Source organism: Lynx rufus, unplaced genomic scaffold (genome assembly GCF_022079265.1).
Source record: "Lynx rufus isolate CCGP_SWC_20201006 ecotype Redwood Valley unplaced genomic scaffold, mLynRuf1.p SCAF_12, whole genome shotgun sequence".
Lineage (NCBI taxonomy): Eukaryota > Metazoa > Chordata > Mammalia > Carnivora > Felidae > Lynx > Lynx rufus.
In genome coordinates this window covers 19,793,636-19,816,306 of record NW_025814826.1, presented here as the reverse complement: position 1 = coordinate 19,816,306, position 22,671 = coordinate 19,793,636, and the positions used below count along the sequence as shown (strand labels likewise).

At 35.9% G+C, this 22,671-nt stretch overlaps 1 protein-coding gene across 1 annotated transcript in view; it reads left to right on the top strand.

Annotated features, from left to right (window-relative positions):
• Nucleotides 1-22,671, top strand: part of CPA6 (carboxypeptidase A6) — a 313,869-nt gene that overhangs the window by 248,858 nt on the left and 42,340 nt on the right. Inside the window, exons 7-8 of the mRNA XM_047073812.1 lie at nucleotides 18,487-18,597; nucleotides 19,067-19,157. Of these exons, the coding sequence (XP_046929768.1) occupies nucleotides 18,487-18,597; nucleotides 19,067-19,157 (202 nt within the window). The remainder of the gene's footprint in view (nucleotides 1-18,486; nucleotides 18,598-19,066; nucleotides 19,158-22,671) is intronic.

Here is a 22,671-nt window from a genome sequence, read left to right as displayed (position 1 = left end):
CAAGTGCCTATGTTCCATATATTCAAGGAATATATTCTGGGTCAAAAAACAGACCTCAGCAAATTTAAAAGAATGAAAATCATGCAGACTGTTCTCTGACCACAATGAAATCAAACTAGATATCAAAAGGGGAAAGATAACAGGAACATCCAAACACTTGGAAGATAACATTCTTCTACATTATCCATGGATCAAAGATACAATCTCAAGTTAAGTTTTAAAAAATACATTGAACTGAATGAAAATGAAAATGTAACATATTAAAAATTGGTGGGACACAGCTAAAGCCACGGAGAGGGAAATTTATAGCATTCAATGCATACGTTAGGAAAAGTCTCAAAACAACCTAAGCTCTCACCTTAAAAACATAGAAAAATAATACAAAATAAATCCAGAGAATAAAACCAAAAGAATCATTCTACCCAATTTCAAGATACATAGCTACAATAATCAAAAATGTGTGGTGTTGGTGAAGAAATAGACTGAGATAAATGGAAGAGAATAAAGGATCCAGAAATAGACCAACAGATTTTTGACAAGTGAAAAGCAATGCAATGGAGGAGAGAGAGCCTTTTCAATAAATGGTGCTGGAGAAAGTGGGCTTCCATAGGCAAATAAACCACAACCTAAGTCTCATAATTTATGCAAAACTTAACTCAAAACTAATCACTGACTGAAATGTAAAGCTATAAAACTTTTAGGAAAAAGGAAAAAATCTCCAGGGTGTAAAGCTAGGGTAAAGAGTCCTTAGATTTGACATCAAAAGCATGTTCCATAAAGGAAAAGTTGATAAATTGGACATCAAACTTAATCAAAATTATAGATTTGTACTGTGTGAAAGACCCTCTTAAGAGGACAAAAAAGACAAACTACAAGCTGGGAGAAAATATATGCAAACCACATATCTGATAAAGGACTCGGATTTGAAGTATAAAAATTCAAAACTTGATGCAAAGAAAGCAAGCAATTCAGTGAGAAAATGGGCAAAAGGCCTAAAGAGACGTTTTACCAAAGAGTATACAGATGGCAAAATACATCAAAAGTTGCCATTAGACAATTCAAATTAAAACTACAAAGAGCTATCGTTACACACCTATCAGCATGACTGAAATAAGAGAAAGAGAGACCCCACCACCAAATGTTGGGAAGGATATAGAATAACTGGATCAGTCCTACATTGCTGGTGGGAATGTAAAATGATAGAGCTAACTCTCAAAAACAGTTAACGGTTTATTGTTTTAAGTTTTTATTTAAATTCCAGTTAATATACAGTATAATATTTATTTTTAGGTGTATAGTAGAGTGATTCAGCACTTCCACACAATTTCTTTTTAAAATAGACATGCAACTACCATATGACCCAGTATTGCGCTCTTGGCATCTATCCTAGAGAAATTAAAACTTATGTTTGCTCGAAACCCTGCACATAAATGTTTATAGCAGCTTTATTTATAATAGGCAAAACCTGGAAACAATCCAAATAGCCTTCCATGCCCAAATGGGTAAACAAACTAGTACATTCATACCATGGAAAACTACTGAGCAATAAAAAGGAACAAATTATGGAAACACAAAGCAACCTAAATGAATCTCCAGAGAGTTATGCTGAATGAATAACTAATCCCAAATAGATAGATACTGTGTGGTTTCATTCATATAATGTTCATGAAGTGATAAAATTATTGCACTGGAGAATATATTGGTAGTTGCTGGGGTTAAGAAGAGGTGGAGATGGGAAGAAAGTGGATGTGGCCATAAAAGGGCATCCTGAGGGATGCTTGTGGTGATGGAAAATTCTGTGTCTTGATTAATGTTAGTATTCTGATTCTGGTATTATGCTATAGCTCCTGAAGATGTTGCTATTTGGAGGAAGTAGGAGAGGGTACGTGGGATTTCTTTGTATTCTTACAATTATATCTCAAAATGAAAAATTTATTATGAAAATAATACCCAGGTCTCAAATTCCTGGATTCCATTCTCTGGAACCAGGTACTATGTCTTGCCTAGAGAATCAGAGGCAGTTTTATTATTGCTCTTTCTTCCCTGCTGTATAATCCTCAACTGACCTGACCCTCTATGCCATGGACACCAGAAGTATAAAGATGTGGCTCTGGTTCCATATGTCCTTTTTGTCGGCCAGATCGATTATCCTGTGCCGTGCCCTGAGAGCCCCTTCCACTTCTGCTCCCCACTCTAATTTAGCAGATGGATCCATGAATATCTTGGACACACAAAGCTCAGAAAACAGTGATACAAAAGCAAACTACCTGGCTTAAATAAGGAGATAGGCTCAATTATTTTGTGATTCTGAAAATTGTTCAAATTGAATTCATTATCAACATATAACTGATAGTTCATTACCTCGAATAACTGCTGGTTGGCAGACATTTTTAAAGTGCAAAATACATGATTGTGGGTTTTTATCTTTTAAATTGAAAATTATGTTGAAAAATATAGAGCCATCACTTTTGATTTTAATACTTGCCACCTCTCCCTTTTTTCTAGTATTCATATCACAAATATTTATGTCTCGTAGGGAAACAGGTATGCTTGGATTGCAAAATCTTTCTTTTGTTAAATGCTTGCCTATACCAGGTTAGCAGATGTTCTATACCATCACTGATGTTCTATTCATGGTATTGTGGGGGTTTTTGTGGGGAGAAGGAAAAGAGGAAGCAGACTTACTGGACCTACTATTGAATTGTGTTCTACAGATGCTCCTTTACCATGAGACCAAAAAAGAGCTTTAAGAAACAATACCTGTGTTGGGCGGGGGGAGGGGAAGGAGAGGAAAGAGAAGCAAACCAGAATATAGACTTTTATTTTATTTTGTTTTATTTTGTTTGAGAGATAGTGAGCAGAGGAGGGGCAGAGAGAGAGGGAGAGAGAGGGAGACAGAGGATGCGAAATGGGCACTGTGCTGACAAACACAGAGCCCAACACGGGGCTCAAACCCATCAACTGTGAGCTCATGACCTGAGCCAAAGTCAGACATTTAACTAACTGAGCCATTCAGGCACCACAGGAAACAGATTCTTAACTGTAGAGAACAAACTGAGGGTTACTGGAGGGGTGGTGGGCAGCGGATGAGTTAAATGGGTGATAGTTTAAGAAGGGCACTTGTAGTGATGAGAACTGGGTGTTTTATGTAAGTGATGAATCACTAAATTGTACACCTGAAAATAACAATACACTATAAACTGAAATTTAAATAAAAAAAGAAATCCTACCTGTTCATAATAAAGTATTCTTAAATTTGTCATGGGCCAAGAGGAACTATACATATACTAAATTCATCAAAGAAAGAAAATTAGATCTATAAGGAGAAGGAAACAAATATACAGGTACACATATTTATATATATAGATATTTATATATTTTATATTTACATATATTTATATGTATATATTTACATATTTATATACATACACTTCAAAGGAAAAAATCATTCATTTGCTTCATTTCTCAAAACATCTCCAACTGAATGAGGCAGTTTGGGTTTTGTTCACTTTTGAGAGTTTGAAGTTATCTGTCTCCCAGATTGGATATCTCAAGCCATAGCTGGTCCTAGTGGCTCATAATTATGCATAGCACTTTATTTCTGCCTCCAATTCTATATTGCTTAAGTAAATTTTGCCAGGGTTTTTATTCATGGAATTTTTAGAAAGTAACTCAGAGAAATATTTGATTTCCAACTGAGGAAAACTTTTCCAAGCATAAAAGCAAAGGAGGGAGGCATAAAGGAAATGATTGCTAGCCCTGACTTAAAAATATTTTGGAGGAGTATTTAATGATATAAGAAACTGTCCATGACTTGCTATATCAAAAAATAAAAGACATGGATATTTAATTTCAATGTGGTAAAATTTGTCTCTGAAATATATATGCATGAGAAATATGCTAAGTGCTAAAAGAATTATGGGTGATTTTATTTTCTTCATGTTTTTCTGAATTTTCCAAGTTTTCTATATTAAGCAAAACAAAAATATTTTTAAAACAAATTTAACCCAGTCAAAACTGAATGCATTTCATTCTCATACTAAACTTGTTTATGCTTGAGTCATATATTCCTACAGGTATTTTAGAATACTTGTACTCTAGGTGGTTGAATTCTATTTAACTCAGCAGCAGACCAAAGATAAAACAAGAATTGGTGAGATATGATCCAAGGGCAAACTGAGACAAAAACAGTCTAAAATGGAAAGTTCTTCCAGACTTTGAAGAAGTATAATATACAGGTGGATCTAATTTGATCCTGTCACAGAAAGTGAAAAGCACACACAAAAAATTAAAAAAAAATTTTTTTTTCTTAGTTTCCTAGGTCAGCCACCATATTCCTCTGCTGCTACCTAATTTAAAAGTTCAGCCCTCCAGGTCCAGCCCAATACAGTACAAATACACCTCCATTACACATTCCCACCCATCTATATGCTGCACTAGTGATGGCTAATCCTGGTGCCAAAATCTGGCATGTGATTCAGATGTTCTACGTAGATAATTCAAATAGCCAAAAATAGGAATGGTGACTTTCAGAGAAGGGGGAGTTATTTTCTAAGAACCAGGAGATGATTCTGGCAGGGTAAGTAGAAATATTTGGAGACTATGGTGTGTTGTGTGTATAGGACGGAGCTCTAAGGAAGATTTGGTGGTTGTGGGAGAAGTCCTTAAACTGGGAAGGCTTTCTGGAATGGGAAGATTCTTTGTCCAAGGATCAAAAAGCTTTCTTAGGAATACTCCTTTGGCTAACCACCCCTTTCAGTGTCATTATGTCTTGTTGGTGACTAAAGGTAAAAATATAAACCCTTAAATGTAGGTATAAAACTCAAAGTTTTGGTTCAAAAAAATGTATTACTAAAAATAAAAATTTTAGAGAAGAGAACTTAAACTGTATGTATAAAAAAGTGCCCGAAGCCAGGGAACAAATAAGTAATTAAGAGGGTTATTAAGCCTGGATCAAATATGGGTTCAGTTGAGTAAGGCTTTGTTCATAATTGCATGATAAAAAAAAAGTTTATCTTATAAAAATGATCTGTATTTTCAAGTTGTCTGACTTTGCTCACTACCACTGCAAGTAATAACAACATTTTGCTTACCAGCCTTTTAGTACCTTTAACTCACCATATTCTCCCATCCTCCCCAATCTGCTCTTTAATCCTTTGCATCCTCCAACCCAGCTGTCTCACCCTTTTATTCAATTTATAAGGTCTTCTACATAGCAGGGGATATGTTAATGTTCAGTTTAAGCTTAAATCCATTGCATCCATTTTACTCCACTGTCCAGTATTTGAGAATGTTCTGGACATTGTTTCTACAGACAGTCCTTGCTTTTCTTCCAAGTAGTGCAGGACTGTAAAAGTGACCATGAAAGCTGAAGCAATAAAAATCTATCCTAAAAATCAATGGAGGGAAATTATGTTTCTCCCGTGACCTCTATTTATTTTTTCAAAAGTTTAAAAACTCTGTTATAAATACATAGGGAAATGATCAAAAAATAGTAAAACTAGTATTTATTACACCATGACTTAAAACATTAAAAATAGGGCGCCTGGGTGGCTCAGTCGGTTAAGCAGCCGACTTTGGCTCAGGTCATGATCTCGCGGTCCGTGAATTCGAGCCCCGCGTCAGGCTCTGTGCTTACAGCTCAGAGCCTGGAGCCTGTTTGAGATTGTGTCTCCCTCTCTCTCTGCCCCTCCCCCGTTCATGGTCTGTCTCTCTCTGTCTCAAAAATAAATGTTAAAAAAAATTTTGTTTAAAAGATTAAAAATATTGTTTCTTTGTCAAAAATGTTATGGGTAATTTGGATAGTGCTTGCCTTCACATTATATAACTTACATGAAGTTAGCATCATTTTTATGCTGTGGCAATTGGCATATTCCTTTCTTAGTTTGGATCAGCTTCCAATTTTTTTTTCCTTTGCACTTTCAAATCATAAAATATCTAAGAATTCCTCTAATGTGAAATATTGACAGCATCTTTACTCTGGGATCATCTTCCCCCTTTTCATCACAAGCACTTTTCTCATTTTTATCCGCAAGTTTATCTTCATTAAGTTCCTCTGGTTGCATATCCAGAGTTGAATGGTGACCATGTCAACATTTCCTGTGGTCAGCCATTTCTTCTATAGCTCCATTAAAATTGGTTCAAATTTCACCTCTACATTATCACTTTTTATTCTTTTGTTGCACTTTCATCTGTTAACCCATTCCCTCTTACCATCAACCATTTTTGTAAAATGCCACATAGGTGGGAAACAAGGGGGAAACGGCCTCACACTTTGCTGTCGGTGTATAAATTGAAGAGCAGACACACAGTGACCAATCCACCCACTGACCAACTTTAAAAGAAGTAGCATAATTGGTCACAGATCTTGATGCACATCCGTTATTTATATAGTGTTTGTAGATGAAAGATCTAACCGTGGTGACTAAAACTTGAACTGCACTTGTTGGAGGACTGACATTATTTAAGCTGTGATAGCTGAAATTTGTGTATACTGGAGACCTACAAACTGAGAACAACTATACTTTCTTTTAGTAGGTAAAAAGTTGTGATATAGATTTTCATAATGCCACAAAGTTGGTCGTGGCCTTCTACTCTGTTGTTGCTGAGTAAATAAGTATAACTAACCGTTGTTATTAGGCAATCTCATATAAAAGCTCTAGAAATGAAGCGTGGTATTAAATGGAAAAAGTAGAGCAGACATGCACCTGATATTATAGTCTTCCTGGTGATGCAGAGCACTTCAAATATTTATATTTTACTTAGAAAATATAGGTTTTTCAATCATTACTTGCCTGCTATATTAATCCCTGGGCAGTTCTGAGTATAAATTAAGCATAAAAGTAACTAGAATTTAAAGGATTAGCATATGATTTTCCAATTCTCCATCCTTCATTCACAGAACCTTTTTGCTCCTTTTGCTTTCAAACTATTATTTAGTTACCATTTTGTATTTAATGAGCTTCTCACAGTGTGACATCAAATATCTATATAGATCAAGCTCCCTTTTTAAAATCTCCTTGAAAACTCCTCTAATTAATTTTCATCGTATTAAATTTTAAATACTTTCTTTGTGTTAAAATGCACCTATGTTGGTATTACAACTCTTTCCATCCTAAATAGTTTTACTTCAGTCCAGATGAGGCTATTCTGCAGCTTGACTAGTAACTGTGCCCTTCCTTTGGCCTCAGCTGTAACATGACTTGTTATCCCAGTGTGCCCTTGTTGAATATGGTTATTATTCTTAGGTCCTCTGTAGTGATTCTAGAACAAAAACAAATGTAAAAAGGTAAAGGATATCTTTTTTAAAGCCAGTAACACCAATTCTAAAATTAAAAAAAAAAAAAAAACACCTCTGACATTCCAAGTTGTCCTGGGGTAAGTCTAAGAAGGCAATATTCAGTCAAACCCAAAAACTGAAAAGGAGGGAAACCCTTTAGCCCAACTTTGTCACACTATACAAAGACTTTAGTAGTTGTGAAATTTTTCTTCAAATTTATTTGATGAATTTGGTATATGACATGCATATATTTATGGGAAAACCAAAATAGTTTTGGCGAGTGGTGAATATGAAATCATTCTTTGTCACTCTTGAGAAATTCCCTAACCTAATACCAAACATATTTTCCCAGCAAAATAATATTCAAAACTTCTCTGTTTATTTTCAAATTAAAATCTATTTTGGCAAAGTATTTTTAAATAAATTGATGAAGTGAGGTGAGTGTAGTACCTAAATACTGCCACACTGAGGCATGTGGTGCATTGTTTTGTGACTGCCTTTCAGATCACAACTACTAGTCTTCCTCATCAGCAACAATAGTAGTCTACAAATTAAACTTGCTTAGCCCAGATGGCACTTGATTAGTAGGCATCTCCTTTCCTGTGTGTATGGGTGGTATAAATTTATCGCCAAAAAGAGTCCCACATATTAGAAAAAGAGCACACCCCCTACTTTATGGTTATCATATGTTAGGATAATAGGAGAGAGTCATATGGTCATCTTTTTTCTAGAAACTCCACCTAAACCATAAAAGAGAAATGATCTATGTCCTATTACTTAAAGCACTCAGGCAAGAAGGTCTCTCAATTGTCCTATTCAGGATTGAACAGCCATTACATTGTGATCATTCCCGCTTTGACCAGATGGAGAATAGCTGTAATTCTTAGAGAGTTATAAAAAATCACAAATATAGCATATGCAATACAATGACACTCAGAAGAAGAACACGCTCTTCTGAAATTAAATCCACTCCAGAATAGAATACTAGAAAACAGCTTTCTTATTTAATATGTAATTTGGATATGAACAGCTTTAAAGTGAGTCTATGTTAATGACCTCAAGTAAAATTTGACAATTATAAGAAAAAAATGACAAATTTAAAATGTTTTTAACACAATTCTCAGTGATTAAGAAAACAAATTTTTAGCAAGACTATAGATGATATAAACCATGTGACAAATTTAATAAACACATATAGAATCCATTCCCAATAATTAGAGATCGCATATTCTTTTCAAGCCCAACTGAAACATTTACAAAAATTGACTATACACTAGGTCACAAAGCAAGGTTCAAGAAATACTAAAGAGTCCATACATATAGACCATATTTTCGGACTGTAATGGAGTTGTTAGAAATTATTTATAAAAATGGGATTTAAGGAAAACTCACTTGTTTTAAAATTAAAAAAATGATTTAAATAAATAAAGGAAATTTTTCAATATTTACAACTAAATGGAAACAAAACTGTTAAAACATATAGAATGTAACATAGTACTGAAGAGGAATTTGTAGTTTTAAATATATTACAAAAGGATAAGGTCTCCAAATTAATGAGCTAAGATTTCAACTCAGATTTGAAAAGGATAAAGTGCAGAAACCAATGAAACAGAAAGCAAAGATACACTCCTCCCTGTGTGTCTTCTTTTTATATTTAATTTCTGCTTTAAGCCTAGATGGTTTTCTCCCATAATAATATAACTCTGATACCAAAACCAGACAAGGACAAAATAAGGAAGGAAGGAAATTATAGGTCTCAGGAATATAGATGTAAATATTAGCAACCTGAATCCAGCTAATATAATAATACATATCATAACCAAAGGAGCTTATCCCAGCAACATAAGGATAATTTAACAATAGAAAATTACTAATTAAAATTGATTATAACTATGGTTAATATAAGAAGAAAGATTACATGCAAAAATTCAACATTCATTAAAGACAAAAAACAGCATAGAGCAGACATCTTTAATGTGCTCAACCTTAATTTCAAATCAGTGTGAAGGGAGAAGGGTCAAAAATAGCCAAGGAAATTTGAAGAACGTGAGGAGACATATCCTATCAGACCCAACTGATTCTATATCAACCATTGTGTGGTTTTGGTGAATGAATATAAACCAAAGTACATAGAGCAATTCCACGCACAAATGAAACTTGACATTTGACAGAGGTGGAACATGAACTCACTAGAGAAAAGGTGAACCATCCAAATGGGTACAGTGGCACAATTGGCCTTCCATAGCAGAAAACTAAATCCCAACCTCACATCCTATAAAAAATTATTTCTAGGAGATTTAAGGCTTACATTTGAAAACAAACTTTAAAACAACTTGTTAAAGAAAATACAGGGTAACGTCTTTATGATCATAGGGCAGAGATGAGTTCTTAAAACTGTATACATATAATTGTGAAAGAAGTTTATGTACAACAAGGATATGATGAAAATAGGAACCAATAAGCTACAAGAAAGGAAGATGTTCATGATGCACTTTAACAAAAGGATTAATATCCAGAATGTGAGAATAAGAGTTTAATTTTTTTAATGGGCATAAATGAACAATTTATAGAATTGCATATATATATGTGTGTGTGTGTGTATATATGTGTGTGTGTGTATATATATATATATGTGTGTGTGTGTGTGTGTATATATATGTATATATATATATACACACACACACACAGTTCAATTTAATGTGAAATGAGAGAAATGTGAAGTAAAAATTTCATGAACCCATTATATATTTTTTTAACTAAAAGGTTAATATCAAGGGTTGGTAAGGTTGTAGAGCAATGGGAACTCTCATTCATTGCACATGAGAGTATTTACTAACTTTGAAATAGCATTTAGTAAAACTGAAGGCATATATAAATCCATGGCCTAGAAAATCTATTCCTAGATTTATCATAAACTCTCTAAGGGGTCTAACTATCAAGGTCTAACCATTATAAATATGCCCCCAACTTGAAAGCACCGAAATAAATAAATCACAAACATAACTCACTGATAATCCAATAATCATAGGGGATGTTAAAACCCCCACTTACAGCAATGGACAGACCACCTAAGCAAAAAATCAGTAAGGAAAAAAATAGCTTTGAATGACACACCAAACTAGATAGATTTACAAATATATTCAGAACATTTCATCCTAAAGCAGCAGAATACACATTCTTCTTGAGTGCATATGGAACATTCTCCAGAATAGATCACCTACTGGGTCACAAATCAGCCCTCAACAGGTACAAAAAGACTGAGATCATACCATGTATATTTTCAGATCACAATGCCATGAAACTTGAAGTCAACCACGAGGAAAAGTGGAAAGCCCTCAAATATATGGAGGTCAACATCTTAGCAAAGAAGAATGAAAATTTAAAAAAATACGTGGATGCAAATGAAGTGAAAACATGACAGCCCAAACCCTTTGGGATGCATCAAAGGCAGTCTAAGAGAGAAATATATTGTAATTCAGGCCTTTCTCAAGAAGCAAGAAAGGTCCCAAATACACAACCTAACTTTACACCTAAAGGAGCTAGAAAAGGAACAGCAAATAAAGCCTAAAGCCAGGAAAAGAAGGGAAATAATAAAGATTAGAGCAGAAATAAATGATATAGAAACAAAAGAACAGTAGAACAGTCCAACAAAACTAAGAGCTGGTTTTTTGAAAGAATTAACAAAATTGATAAACCCCTAGCCAGACTTCTCAAGAAAAGAGGAAGTACCCAAATAGATAATATCACGAATGAACGAGAAGAGATCACAACCAACATGACAGAAACACAATTATAAGAGAATACTATGAAAAATTATATGCCAACAAACTGGACAATCTGGAAGAAATAGCATTCCTAGAAACTCACACACTACCAAAACTGAAAAAGGAAAAAATATAAAATTTGAACAGACCCATAACCAGGAAAGAAGTTAAAACAGTAATCAAAACTCTTCCAACAAACAAGAGTCCTGGGCCAGATGCCTTCCCAGGAGAATTCTACCAGACTCTTAAGAGCTAATACCTATTCTTCTCAAACTGTTCCAAAAAATAGGGAAAACTTCCAAACTCATTATACAAAACTGGCATTACCTTGATTCTAAAACCAAAAACCCTGCTAAAAAGGAGAATTACAGGACAATATCCCTTATGAACATGGAAGCAAAAATTCTCAAGATACTAACAAACTGAATTCAACACTATGTTAAAAGAGTTATTCACCATGATCAAGTGGGATTTATACCTGGACTGCAGGGATGGTTCAATATTCACAAATCAATCAATGCAGTATACCACATTAATAATAAAGGATCATATCCTGTCAATAGATGCAGAAAAACATTTGACACAGTATGGTACTGACACAAAAATAGACACTCAGATCAATGGAACAGAGTAGACAACCCAGAAATGGACCCACAAAAGCATGGCCAACTAATCTTTGACAAAGCAAGAAAGACTATCCGATGGAATAAAGACAATCTCTTCAGTAAATGGAGCTGGGAAAACTGGACAGAGACATGCAGAAAAATGAACCCGGACCACTTTCTTACACCATACACAAGAATAAAATAGATGAAAGACCTAAATGTAAGACAGGAAGCCATCAAAATCCTCGAGGAGAAAGCAGGCAAAAACCTCTTTGGCCTTGGCCACAGCAACTTCTTACTCAACATGTCTCCAGAGGCAAGGGAAGCAAAAGAAAGAATGAACTACTGGGACCTCATCAAAATAAAAAGCTTGTGCACAACGAAGGAAACAGCAAAACTACAAGGCAACTGACAGAATGGGAGAAATTTGCAAACAACATATTACATAAAGGGCTAGTATCCAAAATCTGTAGAGAACTTCTCAAATTCAACACCCAAAAAACAAATAATCCAGTGAAGAAATGGGCAAAAGACATAGACACTTCTCCGAAGAAGACATCCAGAGGGCCAACCGACACATGAAAAAATGCTCAACATCACTCATCATCCAGGAAATAAAAATCAAAACCACAATGAGATACCACCTGACACCTGTCAGAATGGTTAACATTAACAACTCAGGCAACCACAGATGTTGGCAAGGATGCAGGGAAAGAGGATCTCATTTACACAGCTGGTGGGAACGCAAACTGGTGCAGCCACTCTGGAAAACAGTACGGAGGTTCCTCAAAAAATTAAAATTAGAACTACCCTATGACCCAGCAATTGCAGTACTAGGTATTTAACCAAGGGATACAGATGTGCTGTTTCAAAGGGACATTTGCACCCCAATGTTTATAGCAGTGCTATCAACAATAGCCAAAGTATGGAAAGAACTCAAATGTCCATTGATGGATAAATGGATAAAGAAGATGTATATGTATATATACACAAAGGAGTATTACTCGGCAATCAAAAAGAATGAAATCTTGCCATTTGCAACTACATGGAGGGAACTGGAGGGTATTATGCTAAGTGAAATTAGAGAAAGACAAAAATCATATGACTTCACTCGTATGAGGACTTTAAGAGACAAAACAGATGAACATGAGGGAAGGGAAACAAAAATAATATAAAAACAGGGAGGGAGACAAAACAGAAGAAACTCATAAATATGGAGGACAAACTGAGGGTTACGGGAGGGATTGTGGGAGGGGGGATGGGCTAAATGGATAAGGGGCACTAAGGAATCTACTCCTGAAATCATTGTTGCACTATATGCTAACTAACTTGGATGTACATTAAAAATTTTTTTTTAAAAATTTGACAAACTACAGCGTCCTTTCTTGATGAAAACCCTCAACAAAGTAGAGATAAATGGAACATACCTCAACATTATAAAGACCGTATATGAAAGGCCCACAACTAATATCATCCTCAACAGGGAAAAACTTAGAGCCTTTCCTCTATGGTAAGAAAAAGACAAGGATGTCCATTCTTACCATTACTATTTAACATAGTATGAGAAGTCTTAACCTCAGCAATCAGACAACAAAAAGAAATAAAAGGAATCCAAATCTTCAAGGAAGAAGTCAAACTTTCACTCTCACAGATGACATGATACTGTATGCAGAAAAGCCAAAAGACTCCACCAAAAAAATTCTGGAAGTAATACATGAATTCAGCAAAGTTACAGGATATAAGATTAACACAGATGTATCTGTTGCATTTCTATACATCAATAATGAAGCAGCAGAAAAAACATCAGGGAATCAATCTCATTTTCAATTGCACCAAAAACAATAAGATACATGAACTATTGGGACTTCATCAAGATAAAAAGCCTCTGTAGAGCAAAGGAAACAATCAACAAAACTAAAAGCCTACAGAATGAGAGAAGATACTTACAAATGACATATCTGATAAAGGGTTAGTGTCCAAAATCTATGTAGAACTTATCAAACTCAACACCCAAAAAACAACCCAGTTAAGAAAGACAAGAATAGACACTTTTCCAAAGAAGACATCCAGATGACTAACAGACACATGAAAAGATGTTCAACATCACTCATCATCAGGGAAAAATAAAACTACAATGAGGTATCACCTCAGCCATAGAATGGCTAAAATTAACACAGGAAACAACAAATGTTGATGCTGATATGCAGAGTAAGGGGAACTCTCTTTCTCTGCTGTTAGGGACACAAACAGGTACAGCCACTCTGGAGAACAGTATGGAGGTTCCTCAAGAAACTAAAAATAGAACTACCCTGTAATCCAGCAATTGCGCTATTAGGTATTTACCCACAGGATACAATAATACAGATTCAAAGGGGTACATGTTCCCCAATGTTCAGCATTATCAACAATAGCCAAATTATGGAGAGAGCCCAAATATCCACCAAGTGATGGATGGATAAAGAAGATGTGGTATATTATATACAATGGAATATTAGCCATCCAAAATAATGAAATCTTGCCTTTTGCAATGACATGGATGGAGCTAGAATGTGTTATGCTAAGCAAAATAAGTCAGAGAAAGACAAATACCATATGATTTTACTTATATGTGGAATTTAAGAAACAAAACAGATGAGCTTATGGGAAGGGAGTGCTAGAGAAGAGAGGGAAACTACAAGAGTCTCTTAATGTTAGAGAACTGAGGGTTGCCGGAAGGAAGTGGGTGGGAGATGGGCTAGATGGGTGTTGGGTACTAAGGAGGGCACTGGTGATGAGCGCTGGGTATTGTATATAAGTGATGAATCACTGAATTCTACTTCTGAAACCAATATTGCACTGTATGTTAACTGATGAAAATTTAAATTAAAAAAAAGGAAAATTCACACATGTCTAGGAGAAATGTGCAAGAATGTCCATTGCAATATTGTAACAAAGCAAGTTAATTCTCCATCAACAAAATGAGGAATCAATATATTGTGGATTTATCTATAATAGAATACCATGGTGCAGTTAAAATGAATAAATCAAGTGTCAAAAATATTGGGGAGAAAAGTAGACTGTAGATTGATACATAATGATTTGCATGAAATTTCAAAGTATATACAATATTATATACTGTTCCTGAGTCTATGTATATATATGTCTACATATCTGTATATAGATATACATGGCAAAACAGAAAATCATGTATGGGAATGATAACATAAAAATTAGAATAGTGACTACTTTGGTGGAGGAGGGGAAAATGGGATTAGGGTATGATAAAAAGGGAGCTTTAGTTTTATCTGTAATATCTCAACTTCTTTTTAAAAGATTTAATAGGAGTGCCTGGGCAACTCAGTTAAGCATCCAACTGTTGGTTTTTGGCTCAGGTCCTGATCTCACAGTTTGTGGGATCAATCCCCCACATTGGGCTCATGCTGACAGCACGGAGCCTACTTAGGATTCATATTCTCTCTCTCTCTCTCTCTCTCTCTCTCTCTCTGCCCCTCCCCCACTCGCATGCACACTGTCTCCCTCTCAAAACATATAAACTTTAAAAAAATAAAAAATAAAGATTAAATATGGCAAAATGTAGTTGGTCACATAGATGTAATATTCTCTATTCTTATTTGCTTAAAATGTAATTTTTAAGAAGGAAGTTAGTATTCTTTTAAATACAAAAGCACGATGGGCACTTGCATTCGAAGAGGAGAAGGCAGAATAAGATGAGAAAGTTACCGTTCAGGTCTCTATCATAGTCTGGTGCTGAGGTGCTAACATGATCCATGCTTGGAAAAGGTGAGACTTCCCACGTTTGGACTGAGACAAATGAGCTACAGTCCCCAGTGCTAGGCAGGGAGAGAGAGAAATTACCATGACTTTTTCCTACACCTTCTTTCTTGCCTTGTTGCCTCAGTTCTCTCTCCTTTCATCTCTTCTCTCTTCTTCACTAGTGTGACACAAACCACAGCTGCCTAACCTTATGGAAGGAATGTAGCTAACCATATAGCTCTGTCTCTGCCATCCCCAGCAGTAGACTTCCTCCAGGCATTGGAGAACTTCCATTAATTAGAGGAAATCAAAATTCTAAGATATGAACAATCATATACCAGGAATTTTCCTCTGGTTTGAGGCATTAGACAGTTAATAGAAATTCAAGCATGTATAAAAGTTCTACCAAAGCTATGTGGCCAAAAAATTATAATTGAGCCTTAAAGGAGAAGAGAAAATTGTATTAGCATTTGTCAACTTGTGTTAAGCCCCTAAATATTTAAATTATATTCAATAAAATTGTTTAACTTTTATATTCTTTTTTTTAACTTGTTTTATTTTTTATTCTTTTAAATTTACATCCAAATTAGTTAGCATATAGTGCAACAATGATTTCAGGAGTAGATTCCTTAGTGTCCCTTACCCATTTAGCCCATCCCCCCTCCCACAACCCCTCCAGTAACCCTCAGTTTGTTCTCCATATTTATGAGTCTCTTCTGTTTTGTCCCCCTCCCTGTTTTTATATTATTTTTGTTTCCCTTCCCTTATGTTCATCTGTTTTGTCTCTTAAAGTCCTCATATGAGCGAAGTCATAGGATTTTTGTCATTCTCTAATTTCACTTAGCATAATACCATCTGGTTCCATCCACATAGTTGCAAATGGCAAGATTTCATTCTTTTTGATTGCCAAGTAATACTCCATTGTCTATATATACCACTTTATCCATTCACCAATCAATGGACATTTGGGCTCTTTCCATACTTTGACTATTGTTGATAGCACTGCTATAAACATGGGGGTGCATGTGTCCCTTCGAAACAGCACACCTGTATCCCTTGGATAAATACCTAGTAGTGCAATTGCTGGGCCGTAGGGTAGTTCTATTTTTAGTTTTTTGAGGAAACTCCACACTGTTTTCCAGAGGGGCTACACCAGTTTGCATTCCCATAACTCTTATATTCCTAATCATATCCCTATATTCATTATTTTGAATATTAGTGATAGTTTCTAATATATTGGATTATTCTCTATGAACAGTATTCTTATTATATAAATGCAGATGCGTTATGATGAGTTCAGAAATCCTAACTATATGTAAAAAAAATTGAAGTTTTAAGTATTAAATTTTCTAAGGCAGTATATACATAATTTAAGAATTATTTGAATTGTGTTTTTAATATGGTAAAAATTCAAACAATCCAAATAGATAAAATATTAAAGGTAATTCTCTTTCCCATGAATCCCTTTCCCAGAGGCAGCCATTTTCAAATTTCCTATGTTTCTCTGAGATACTCTATACATGGACAAATAGGCACCAAAAAGAATTGTTTTAAAAGTATTTCAAAATGTCTGTATTCTTAGCACATTCGGTTTTTTTGTTTGAGGCCAAACCTGTAGTCCAGAATCTTCAGACTTGGGGCCAGACACAATATAAGTAAAACCCAATCATAAGAGCAAGATTTCAAAACAGCCATGATAAAAACGATAGAAATGTTATAATGTTTATTAAACTTTTTATAGCGGGGCGTCTGGGTGGCTCACTCTGTTGAACATCCGACTTTGGCTCAGGTCATGATCTCATGGTTCATAGGCTCTGTGCTGACAACTCAGAGCCTACAGCCTGCTTCTGATTCTGTGTCTCCCTCTCTCTTTCTCTGTCCCCTCCCCCCACCCCACTCATGCTCTGTCACTCTCTCAAAAACATGTTTAAAAAATTTTTTTTAAATCAGAAGAGAACAGTGTCAGTGCAATAAATTTGAAGACTTGAGTCTGGTCCCAGTTAGACAGAAACAATTAAGTGACATATATAAATAGCTTTTGTTATGAAATATCATGTAAGGACACCAAAATATTTGGGTAATTATTTTGTCCAAAATGGAATGTAATCTTTAAAAAAACTGATTATACAAAAGCATATCTGAATAATTGCTTTCTTCATCAGCCTAAAATTTAGCCAGTTCTGAAATACTGTTAGAGGCTACCCAATTAATCTGTTTAGCTACCTTTGCTAAAATGTATAAGTAACAAAAAGTTTGGGACAAAAATCTCAAAGAATATATGATGTGGGTGTGGGATAGGTTAAACAGGTGATGGGGATTAAGGAGGGCACTTGTTGTGATGAGTATCAGCTGTTGTATGAAAGTGTTGAATCATGGGGCACCTGGGTGGCTCAGTTGGTTAAGCATCAACTTTGGTGTAGGTCATGATCTCACTGTTCCCAAGTTTGACCCTTGCATCAGGCTCTGTGCTGACAGCTCAGAGCCTAGAGCCTGTTTCAGATTCTGTGTCTCACTCTTTCTGCCCTTCCCCACTCACACTCTGTCTCTCTCTCTCTCTTTCTCTCTCTCTCTCAAAATTAAAAATTTTTTAAAAGTGTTGAATCACTGTATTGTACACCTAAAACTAATATTTCACTGTATGTTAACTAACTAGAATTTAAATAAAAACTTTTTAAAAATAACAAAATTTTTTAATTAGTAAAAAAGTATATGATGTCACAGAGTATATATAGTTCAATTAGCTTGTTATTTTAAAAAAAAATGTAATGTTTGTTTATTTTTGAGAGAGACAGAGACAGAATGAGAGTGGGTTAGGGCAGAGAGGGAGGGAGACAAGGAATCCAAAGAAAGCTCCAGGTTCCGAGCTGTCAGCACAAAGCCTGACCCAGGGCTTGAACTCATGAGCTATGAGATCATGACCTGAGCTGAAGTCAGACACTCAACTGACTGAGCCACCCAGGCACCGCTAGCTCGTTACTTTTTAACCCAACATATTTGGTATTTCCCATGGAAGGATTTTCATATATTTTTTTTAAATCTGTATTTGAGATCGGTTTGTAAGAAAAATATCACCTTTGTCTTTTAGGCTCTTCTAACATATAGGAGTGACCCAATCATGAGAAAAATGTTGAATCATCTGTATTTCTATATCATGCCTGTATTTAACGTTGATGGATACCACTTTAGCTGGACCAGTGTAAGTTGCTTTGCCTATCCAATTGAAAAGAAATGGAATAAATAGAAAACAGTCATAGAAGAGGAAGGAAGCTTGGTAGGCAGACAGCCTAATGATTCCAGAACTACAAAAGGGACCTCCACTCCCTCTCCCATCATAGAAACAACCTTCTGTTTCTATGTTTGTGCATAAGATTTCACTTAAGTAAAGATTTCTCCTTCCAAAGAAATTGTGAAAAATCACTAGACTAGTCCAGCTTATTCAGTTTTGCCTGTGAAGAAATAGGCCAAGAGAAGCTAACAAGTGTGTGACAGAAATTGGAGCATGAACCTGGGTCTCTGTTGCTAATTCAGTCCTCTTTCTTCTCCCTGGATTTGTCTGTTCCCAAGGAACTCTCCCTGCAGTGCTGTGATTCATTCACAGCTACTAAATGTATGTGGATAGCCTTTTAAGTATTCTTTTCTGCACCTGTTTTCTTAATTGCATCTAGGATCGATTTTGGAGAAAAACAAGGTCAAGGAACTCAAGGTTTCGCTGCCGTGGAGTTGATGCCAATCGTAACTGGAAAGTGAAATGGTGCGGTAAGTTGGAAACTAACTGGGATTCAGATCCAGAGGTTTCTACAGCTTTCGCTCGCAAAAATGATGAGCCCATTAGGATTCCAGTGTAAGGCTAATGTTTTTCTTTATGTGAAAATCTAATAGAGAAAAACACAGATATACACATGGTAGCTATACTTTACAAAAGAAAATGAAAGCGATTTTTATGCAAATATCAACAATTTAAATCTCTCAACCCAATCCTGAAAATTGAAACTTTAAATACAGATGTAAAAGCAGAAAACTGAGGAATATTTGACATTCAGAAACTAAAACAGAAACTGTGGTTTGTAATATAACTCTGGTTAAATGTTTTCATCCTTTCATTGAGAGAGTTACTCTGATCCTGCCTTCATCTGTCTATGACAATCAAAACTACCAAATCCTTGTCTAGAATCTACTTATCATACGTCGATTGGTCACTCACATGGCAATTATATTTCTGCTACATTCCATGCTTCACTAATACGTTTCAAGAAAAGAGAGAATGTCATTTTAAGGAAGGAAACTTGCAAAATTCAGAAGCATGTAGGTACTACTAGAGAGGGGGAGAAGAGGGAGATAATTAGCCATAGCTAGTATAGAGGAGGCAAAACTTTACCTCTACTCACCTTGGGTTTTCAGCTGAAGCTCTTAAAAAGGCAGATTAGCAAGAGAAAAACAGTTTATTAACTTGTGCAGCATATCCACATGGGAAAAAACCTCATGAAAGGTAACTGGAAGTGGCAACTTAGAACTCCAGCTTATATAGCATCTTCAGTAAATTTGTAGAGATGACAGGACGAAGGAAGCCCTTGGGCTTTGCAAAAGCAGCAAGCTGTAGGAAGGTAAATTTATGGGAGGCAACTAACGGAGTAGGGTTTATTGGCAGATTCTTGTGGTGCTGTCTCTGGGATGATAAGAGTCTGTCTCCAATGAAAGGAGAATTCATATCCTCTCTTTAGGCAGAAAAGAGCAAGGTAGAGAGCTTTCTCTGCATTCGCTGCTGCTTAATTGCCTTTAGCTCAAAACAATTTGTATGTCAAAGAGGTGTACTTTGGGGTGTGACATTCTGGTTTCCTTCACTAGGAGAGAGGGAAAGGAAACGTATTATCAAAAGGCAGTTGTAGGGGCATCTGACTGACTTAGTAAAGCACGTGACTCTTGATCTCAGGGTTGTAAGTTCGAACTCCAGGTTGGGCATGCAGCCTACTTTATTAAAAAAAAAAAAAAACAGTTGTAAAGAACTCTCCTTCCACAGAGTCCTTCCTTAGCTCCCTCAAATAATAGACCATTGTGTAACAGAAAGTATTCTGTTAGTCCCTTAGAAGTGAGGCCTGTCCCCCCAAATTACTCATTCTATGATGCCTTGGGTTCTGCATTAGATACCACTCCTCCCATCCTACTCACATTAGACAGAGCAACTGGGCGTGGTCTTAGACTCCTTCCACACATCCTCTCCAGGCAACCTCCCTTAATCAATTAAAATTGGCAATTAAGAGCAAGACTCTAGAATATGACAGATATGGTTTGATTCTACCATTATTAACTCAATGATTAGGGTGATTTTTTTTTACCCATCAATTTATAACAATAACACCTACCTCATAGCATTCTTACAGGAATTAAAGGAATTTACATATGTTTAATGCCTAATTCAGTCCTGGTTCCAAACAGAGATCTAATTATCAGTGACCTATCTCTTCTCCCCAAAACTGCAGAACAGTCAATTGACCTCTGAACCTCAGGACCATTGTTTGTTAAAGTACTTCTCTCCTTCAGGAGGATTTTGCTATGAAGAGCCATAAGGTAACCTTAAAAGTGTTCCCACTTATGAGAGAAGAAAAAGCATCACATAAATACTATAAAATGGTATTATTGGTGGATGTTTCAAAGAAAAAAAATTTTCTTCAATCTGGACTGAGACAAAAAGTTCTTTCACATTAACTCCCTAAGACCACTATTCAAAAAAAACAAACAAACTCTTTTCCCCCCTCTCTGATGTGACAGCTTTGCATGCTCATAACTGTGTCCTATTTCTTTTTTTTTAAGTTTATGTGTTTTGATAGAGAGGCATGAGTGGGGAGGGACAAAGAGAGGGGGCGGGAGAGAGAGAATCCCAAGCAGACTCTGTCCTGTCAGCACAAAACCCCACATGGGACCAGAACCCATAAGCCAAAATCAAGAGTCAGATGCTTAACCAACTGAGCCATTCAGGTGCCCCAAGTGTGTCCTATTTCATTAGTTGGCAGGTATCTGCATACATATGTATGTCGTACAAATAATGCCCACAGTCATCCCATCCGAGTGAGTGCACTAGCTGGGTAGCTAAGCTCAGTTACACTAGCAGGCCAGCCAACTCTGCCTGTGTAAACTTAGACTCTTGTTTATATCCAGTTACAAAAAAGTGTCTTGCTTTCCATTGTTCTTTTTCCTTTACTCAGCTTGTTTCCTTCATACATATCCCTTCATTGATTTCTTAGTTTTACCCACAGTCCTAACTAGAATTCCTTTGATTCTTCCCATTTTTGAATCATTATGATTCTTCCTGTGAGTCCACACTCCAGATGTACAAGGGGATTATGTCAAATGTAAGTTGCAAAATGATATTGATAGATAGTTGTGAGTGATGTGGGAATGCAGACAGCCTGGCTGGGATCATCTCTTCCCCCAAGGTGTCCCAAGGGAATTCAACTGATATGACAGGTAGATGTGACCTTCTTCCCTCACAGCATCAGAACCATTTCCCCACAGTTTTTTGCCTGGTCCAAGGAACAGTGAACCTCACTGAGGGAACTACTCTTAGGTCGAGAGTCTAGAAGTAAGTGAAGTCCCTAAATGAAGCTCCAAATAAATAATCACAGTATAAATGACATAAGAATGCCCAGGACTATTGAAAACACTATAGAGTCAACATTGAACTGACAAAAACAGCTGTTTCTTTCTCTTAAGCCCATGAGTCTCAAACTTAAAGAGTAGAACATGAAACTGCTTTTTACCATGAAAAATCTGTTGACTCCCATATGACAGTGTTACACCTCAGTGCACTTAATGTAGAGTAGACAGACAGCTGAGAGCACCCACATGGAAACAGGTACATCTTTTCAATACCTCATAGCTCCCTCTGCAGGCCTTCAGGCCATGAAATGAGTATCATTGCTCTAAAAGTGGATCCAGCAAAGGGATTCAATTAGAGTAGTGGTAGGAACCAAGAATAAATACATAAATTTTATTCATTCATTTGCCAAAGTTAATTGAGCACATACTCTCTACTGGGCATTGTGGGTTTTTTCTCCTTCCTCTATGCACTCCTTATAGAGAATGTTGTGAGCACTACTTCCAAACTGGAATAAATCCAGAAGAGAGGTAAAGAGTTTGGATGACATCCATACCTAAGCTTTTTCCCTGAGTAATTCAAGTGTTGCCTAAACATAAATTGCTATTAGGACAACCTACAGAATGGGAGAATGTATTTGCAAATGATATATCTAATAAGAACCTTTTATTTAGAATATTA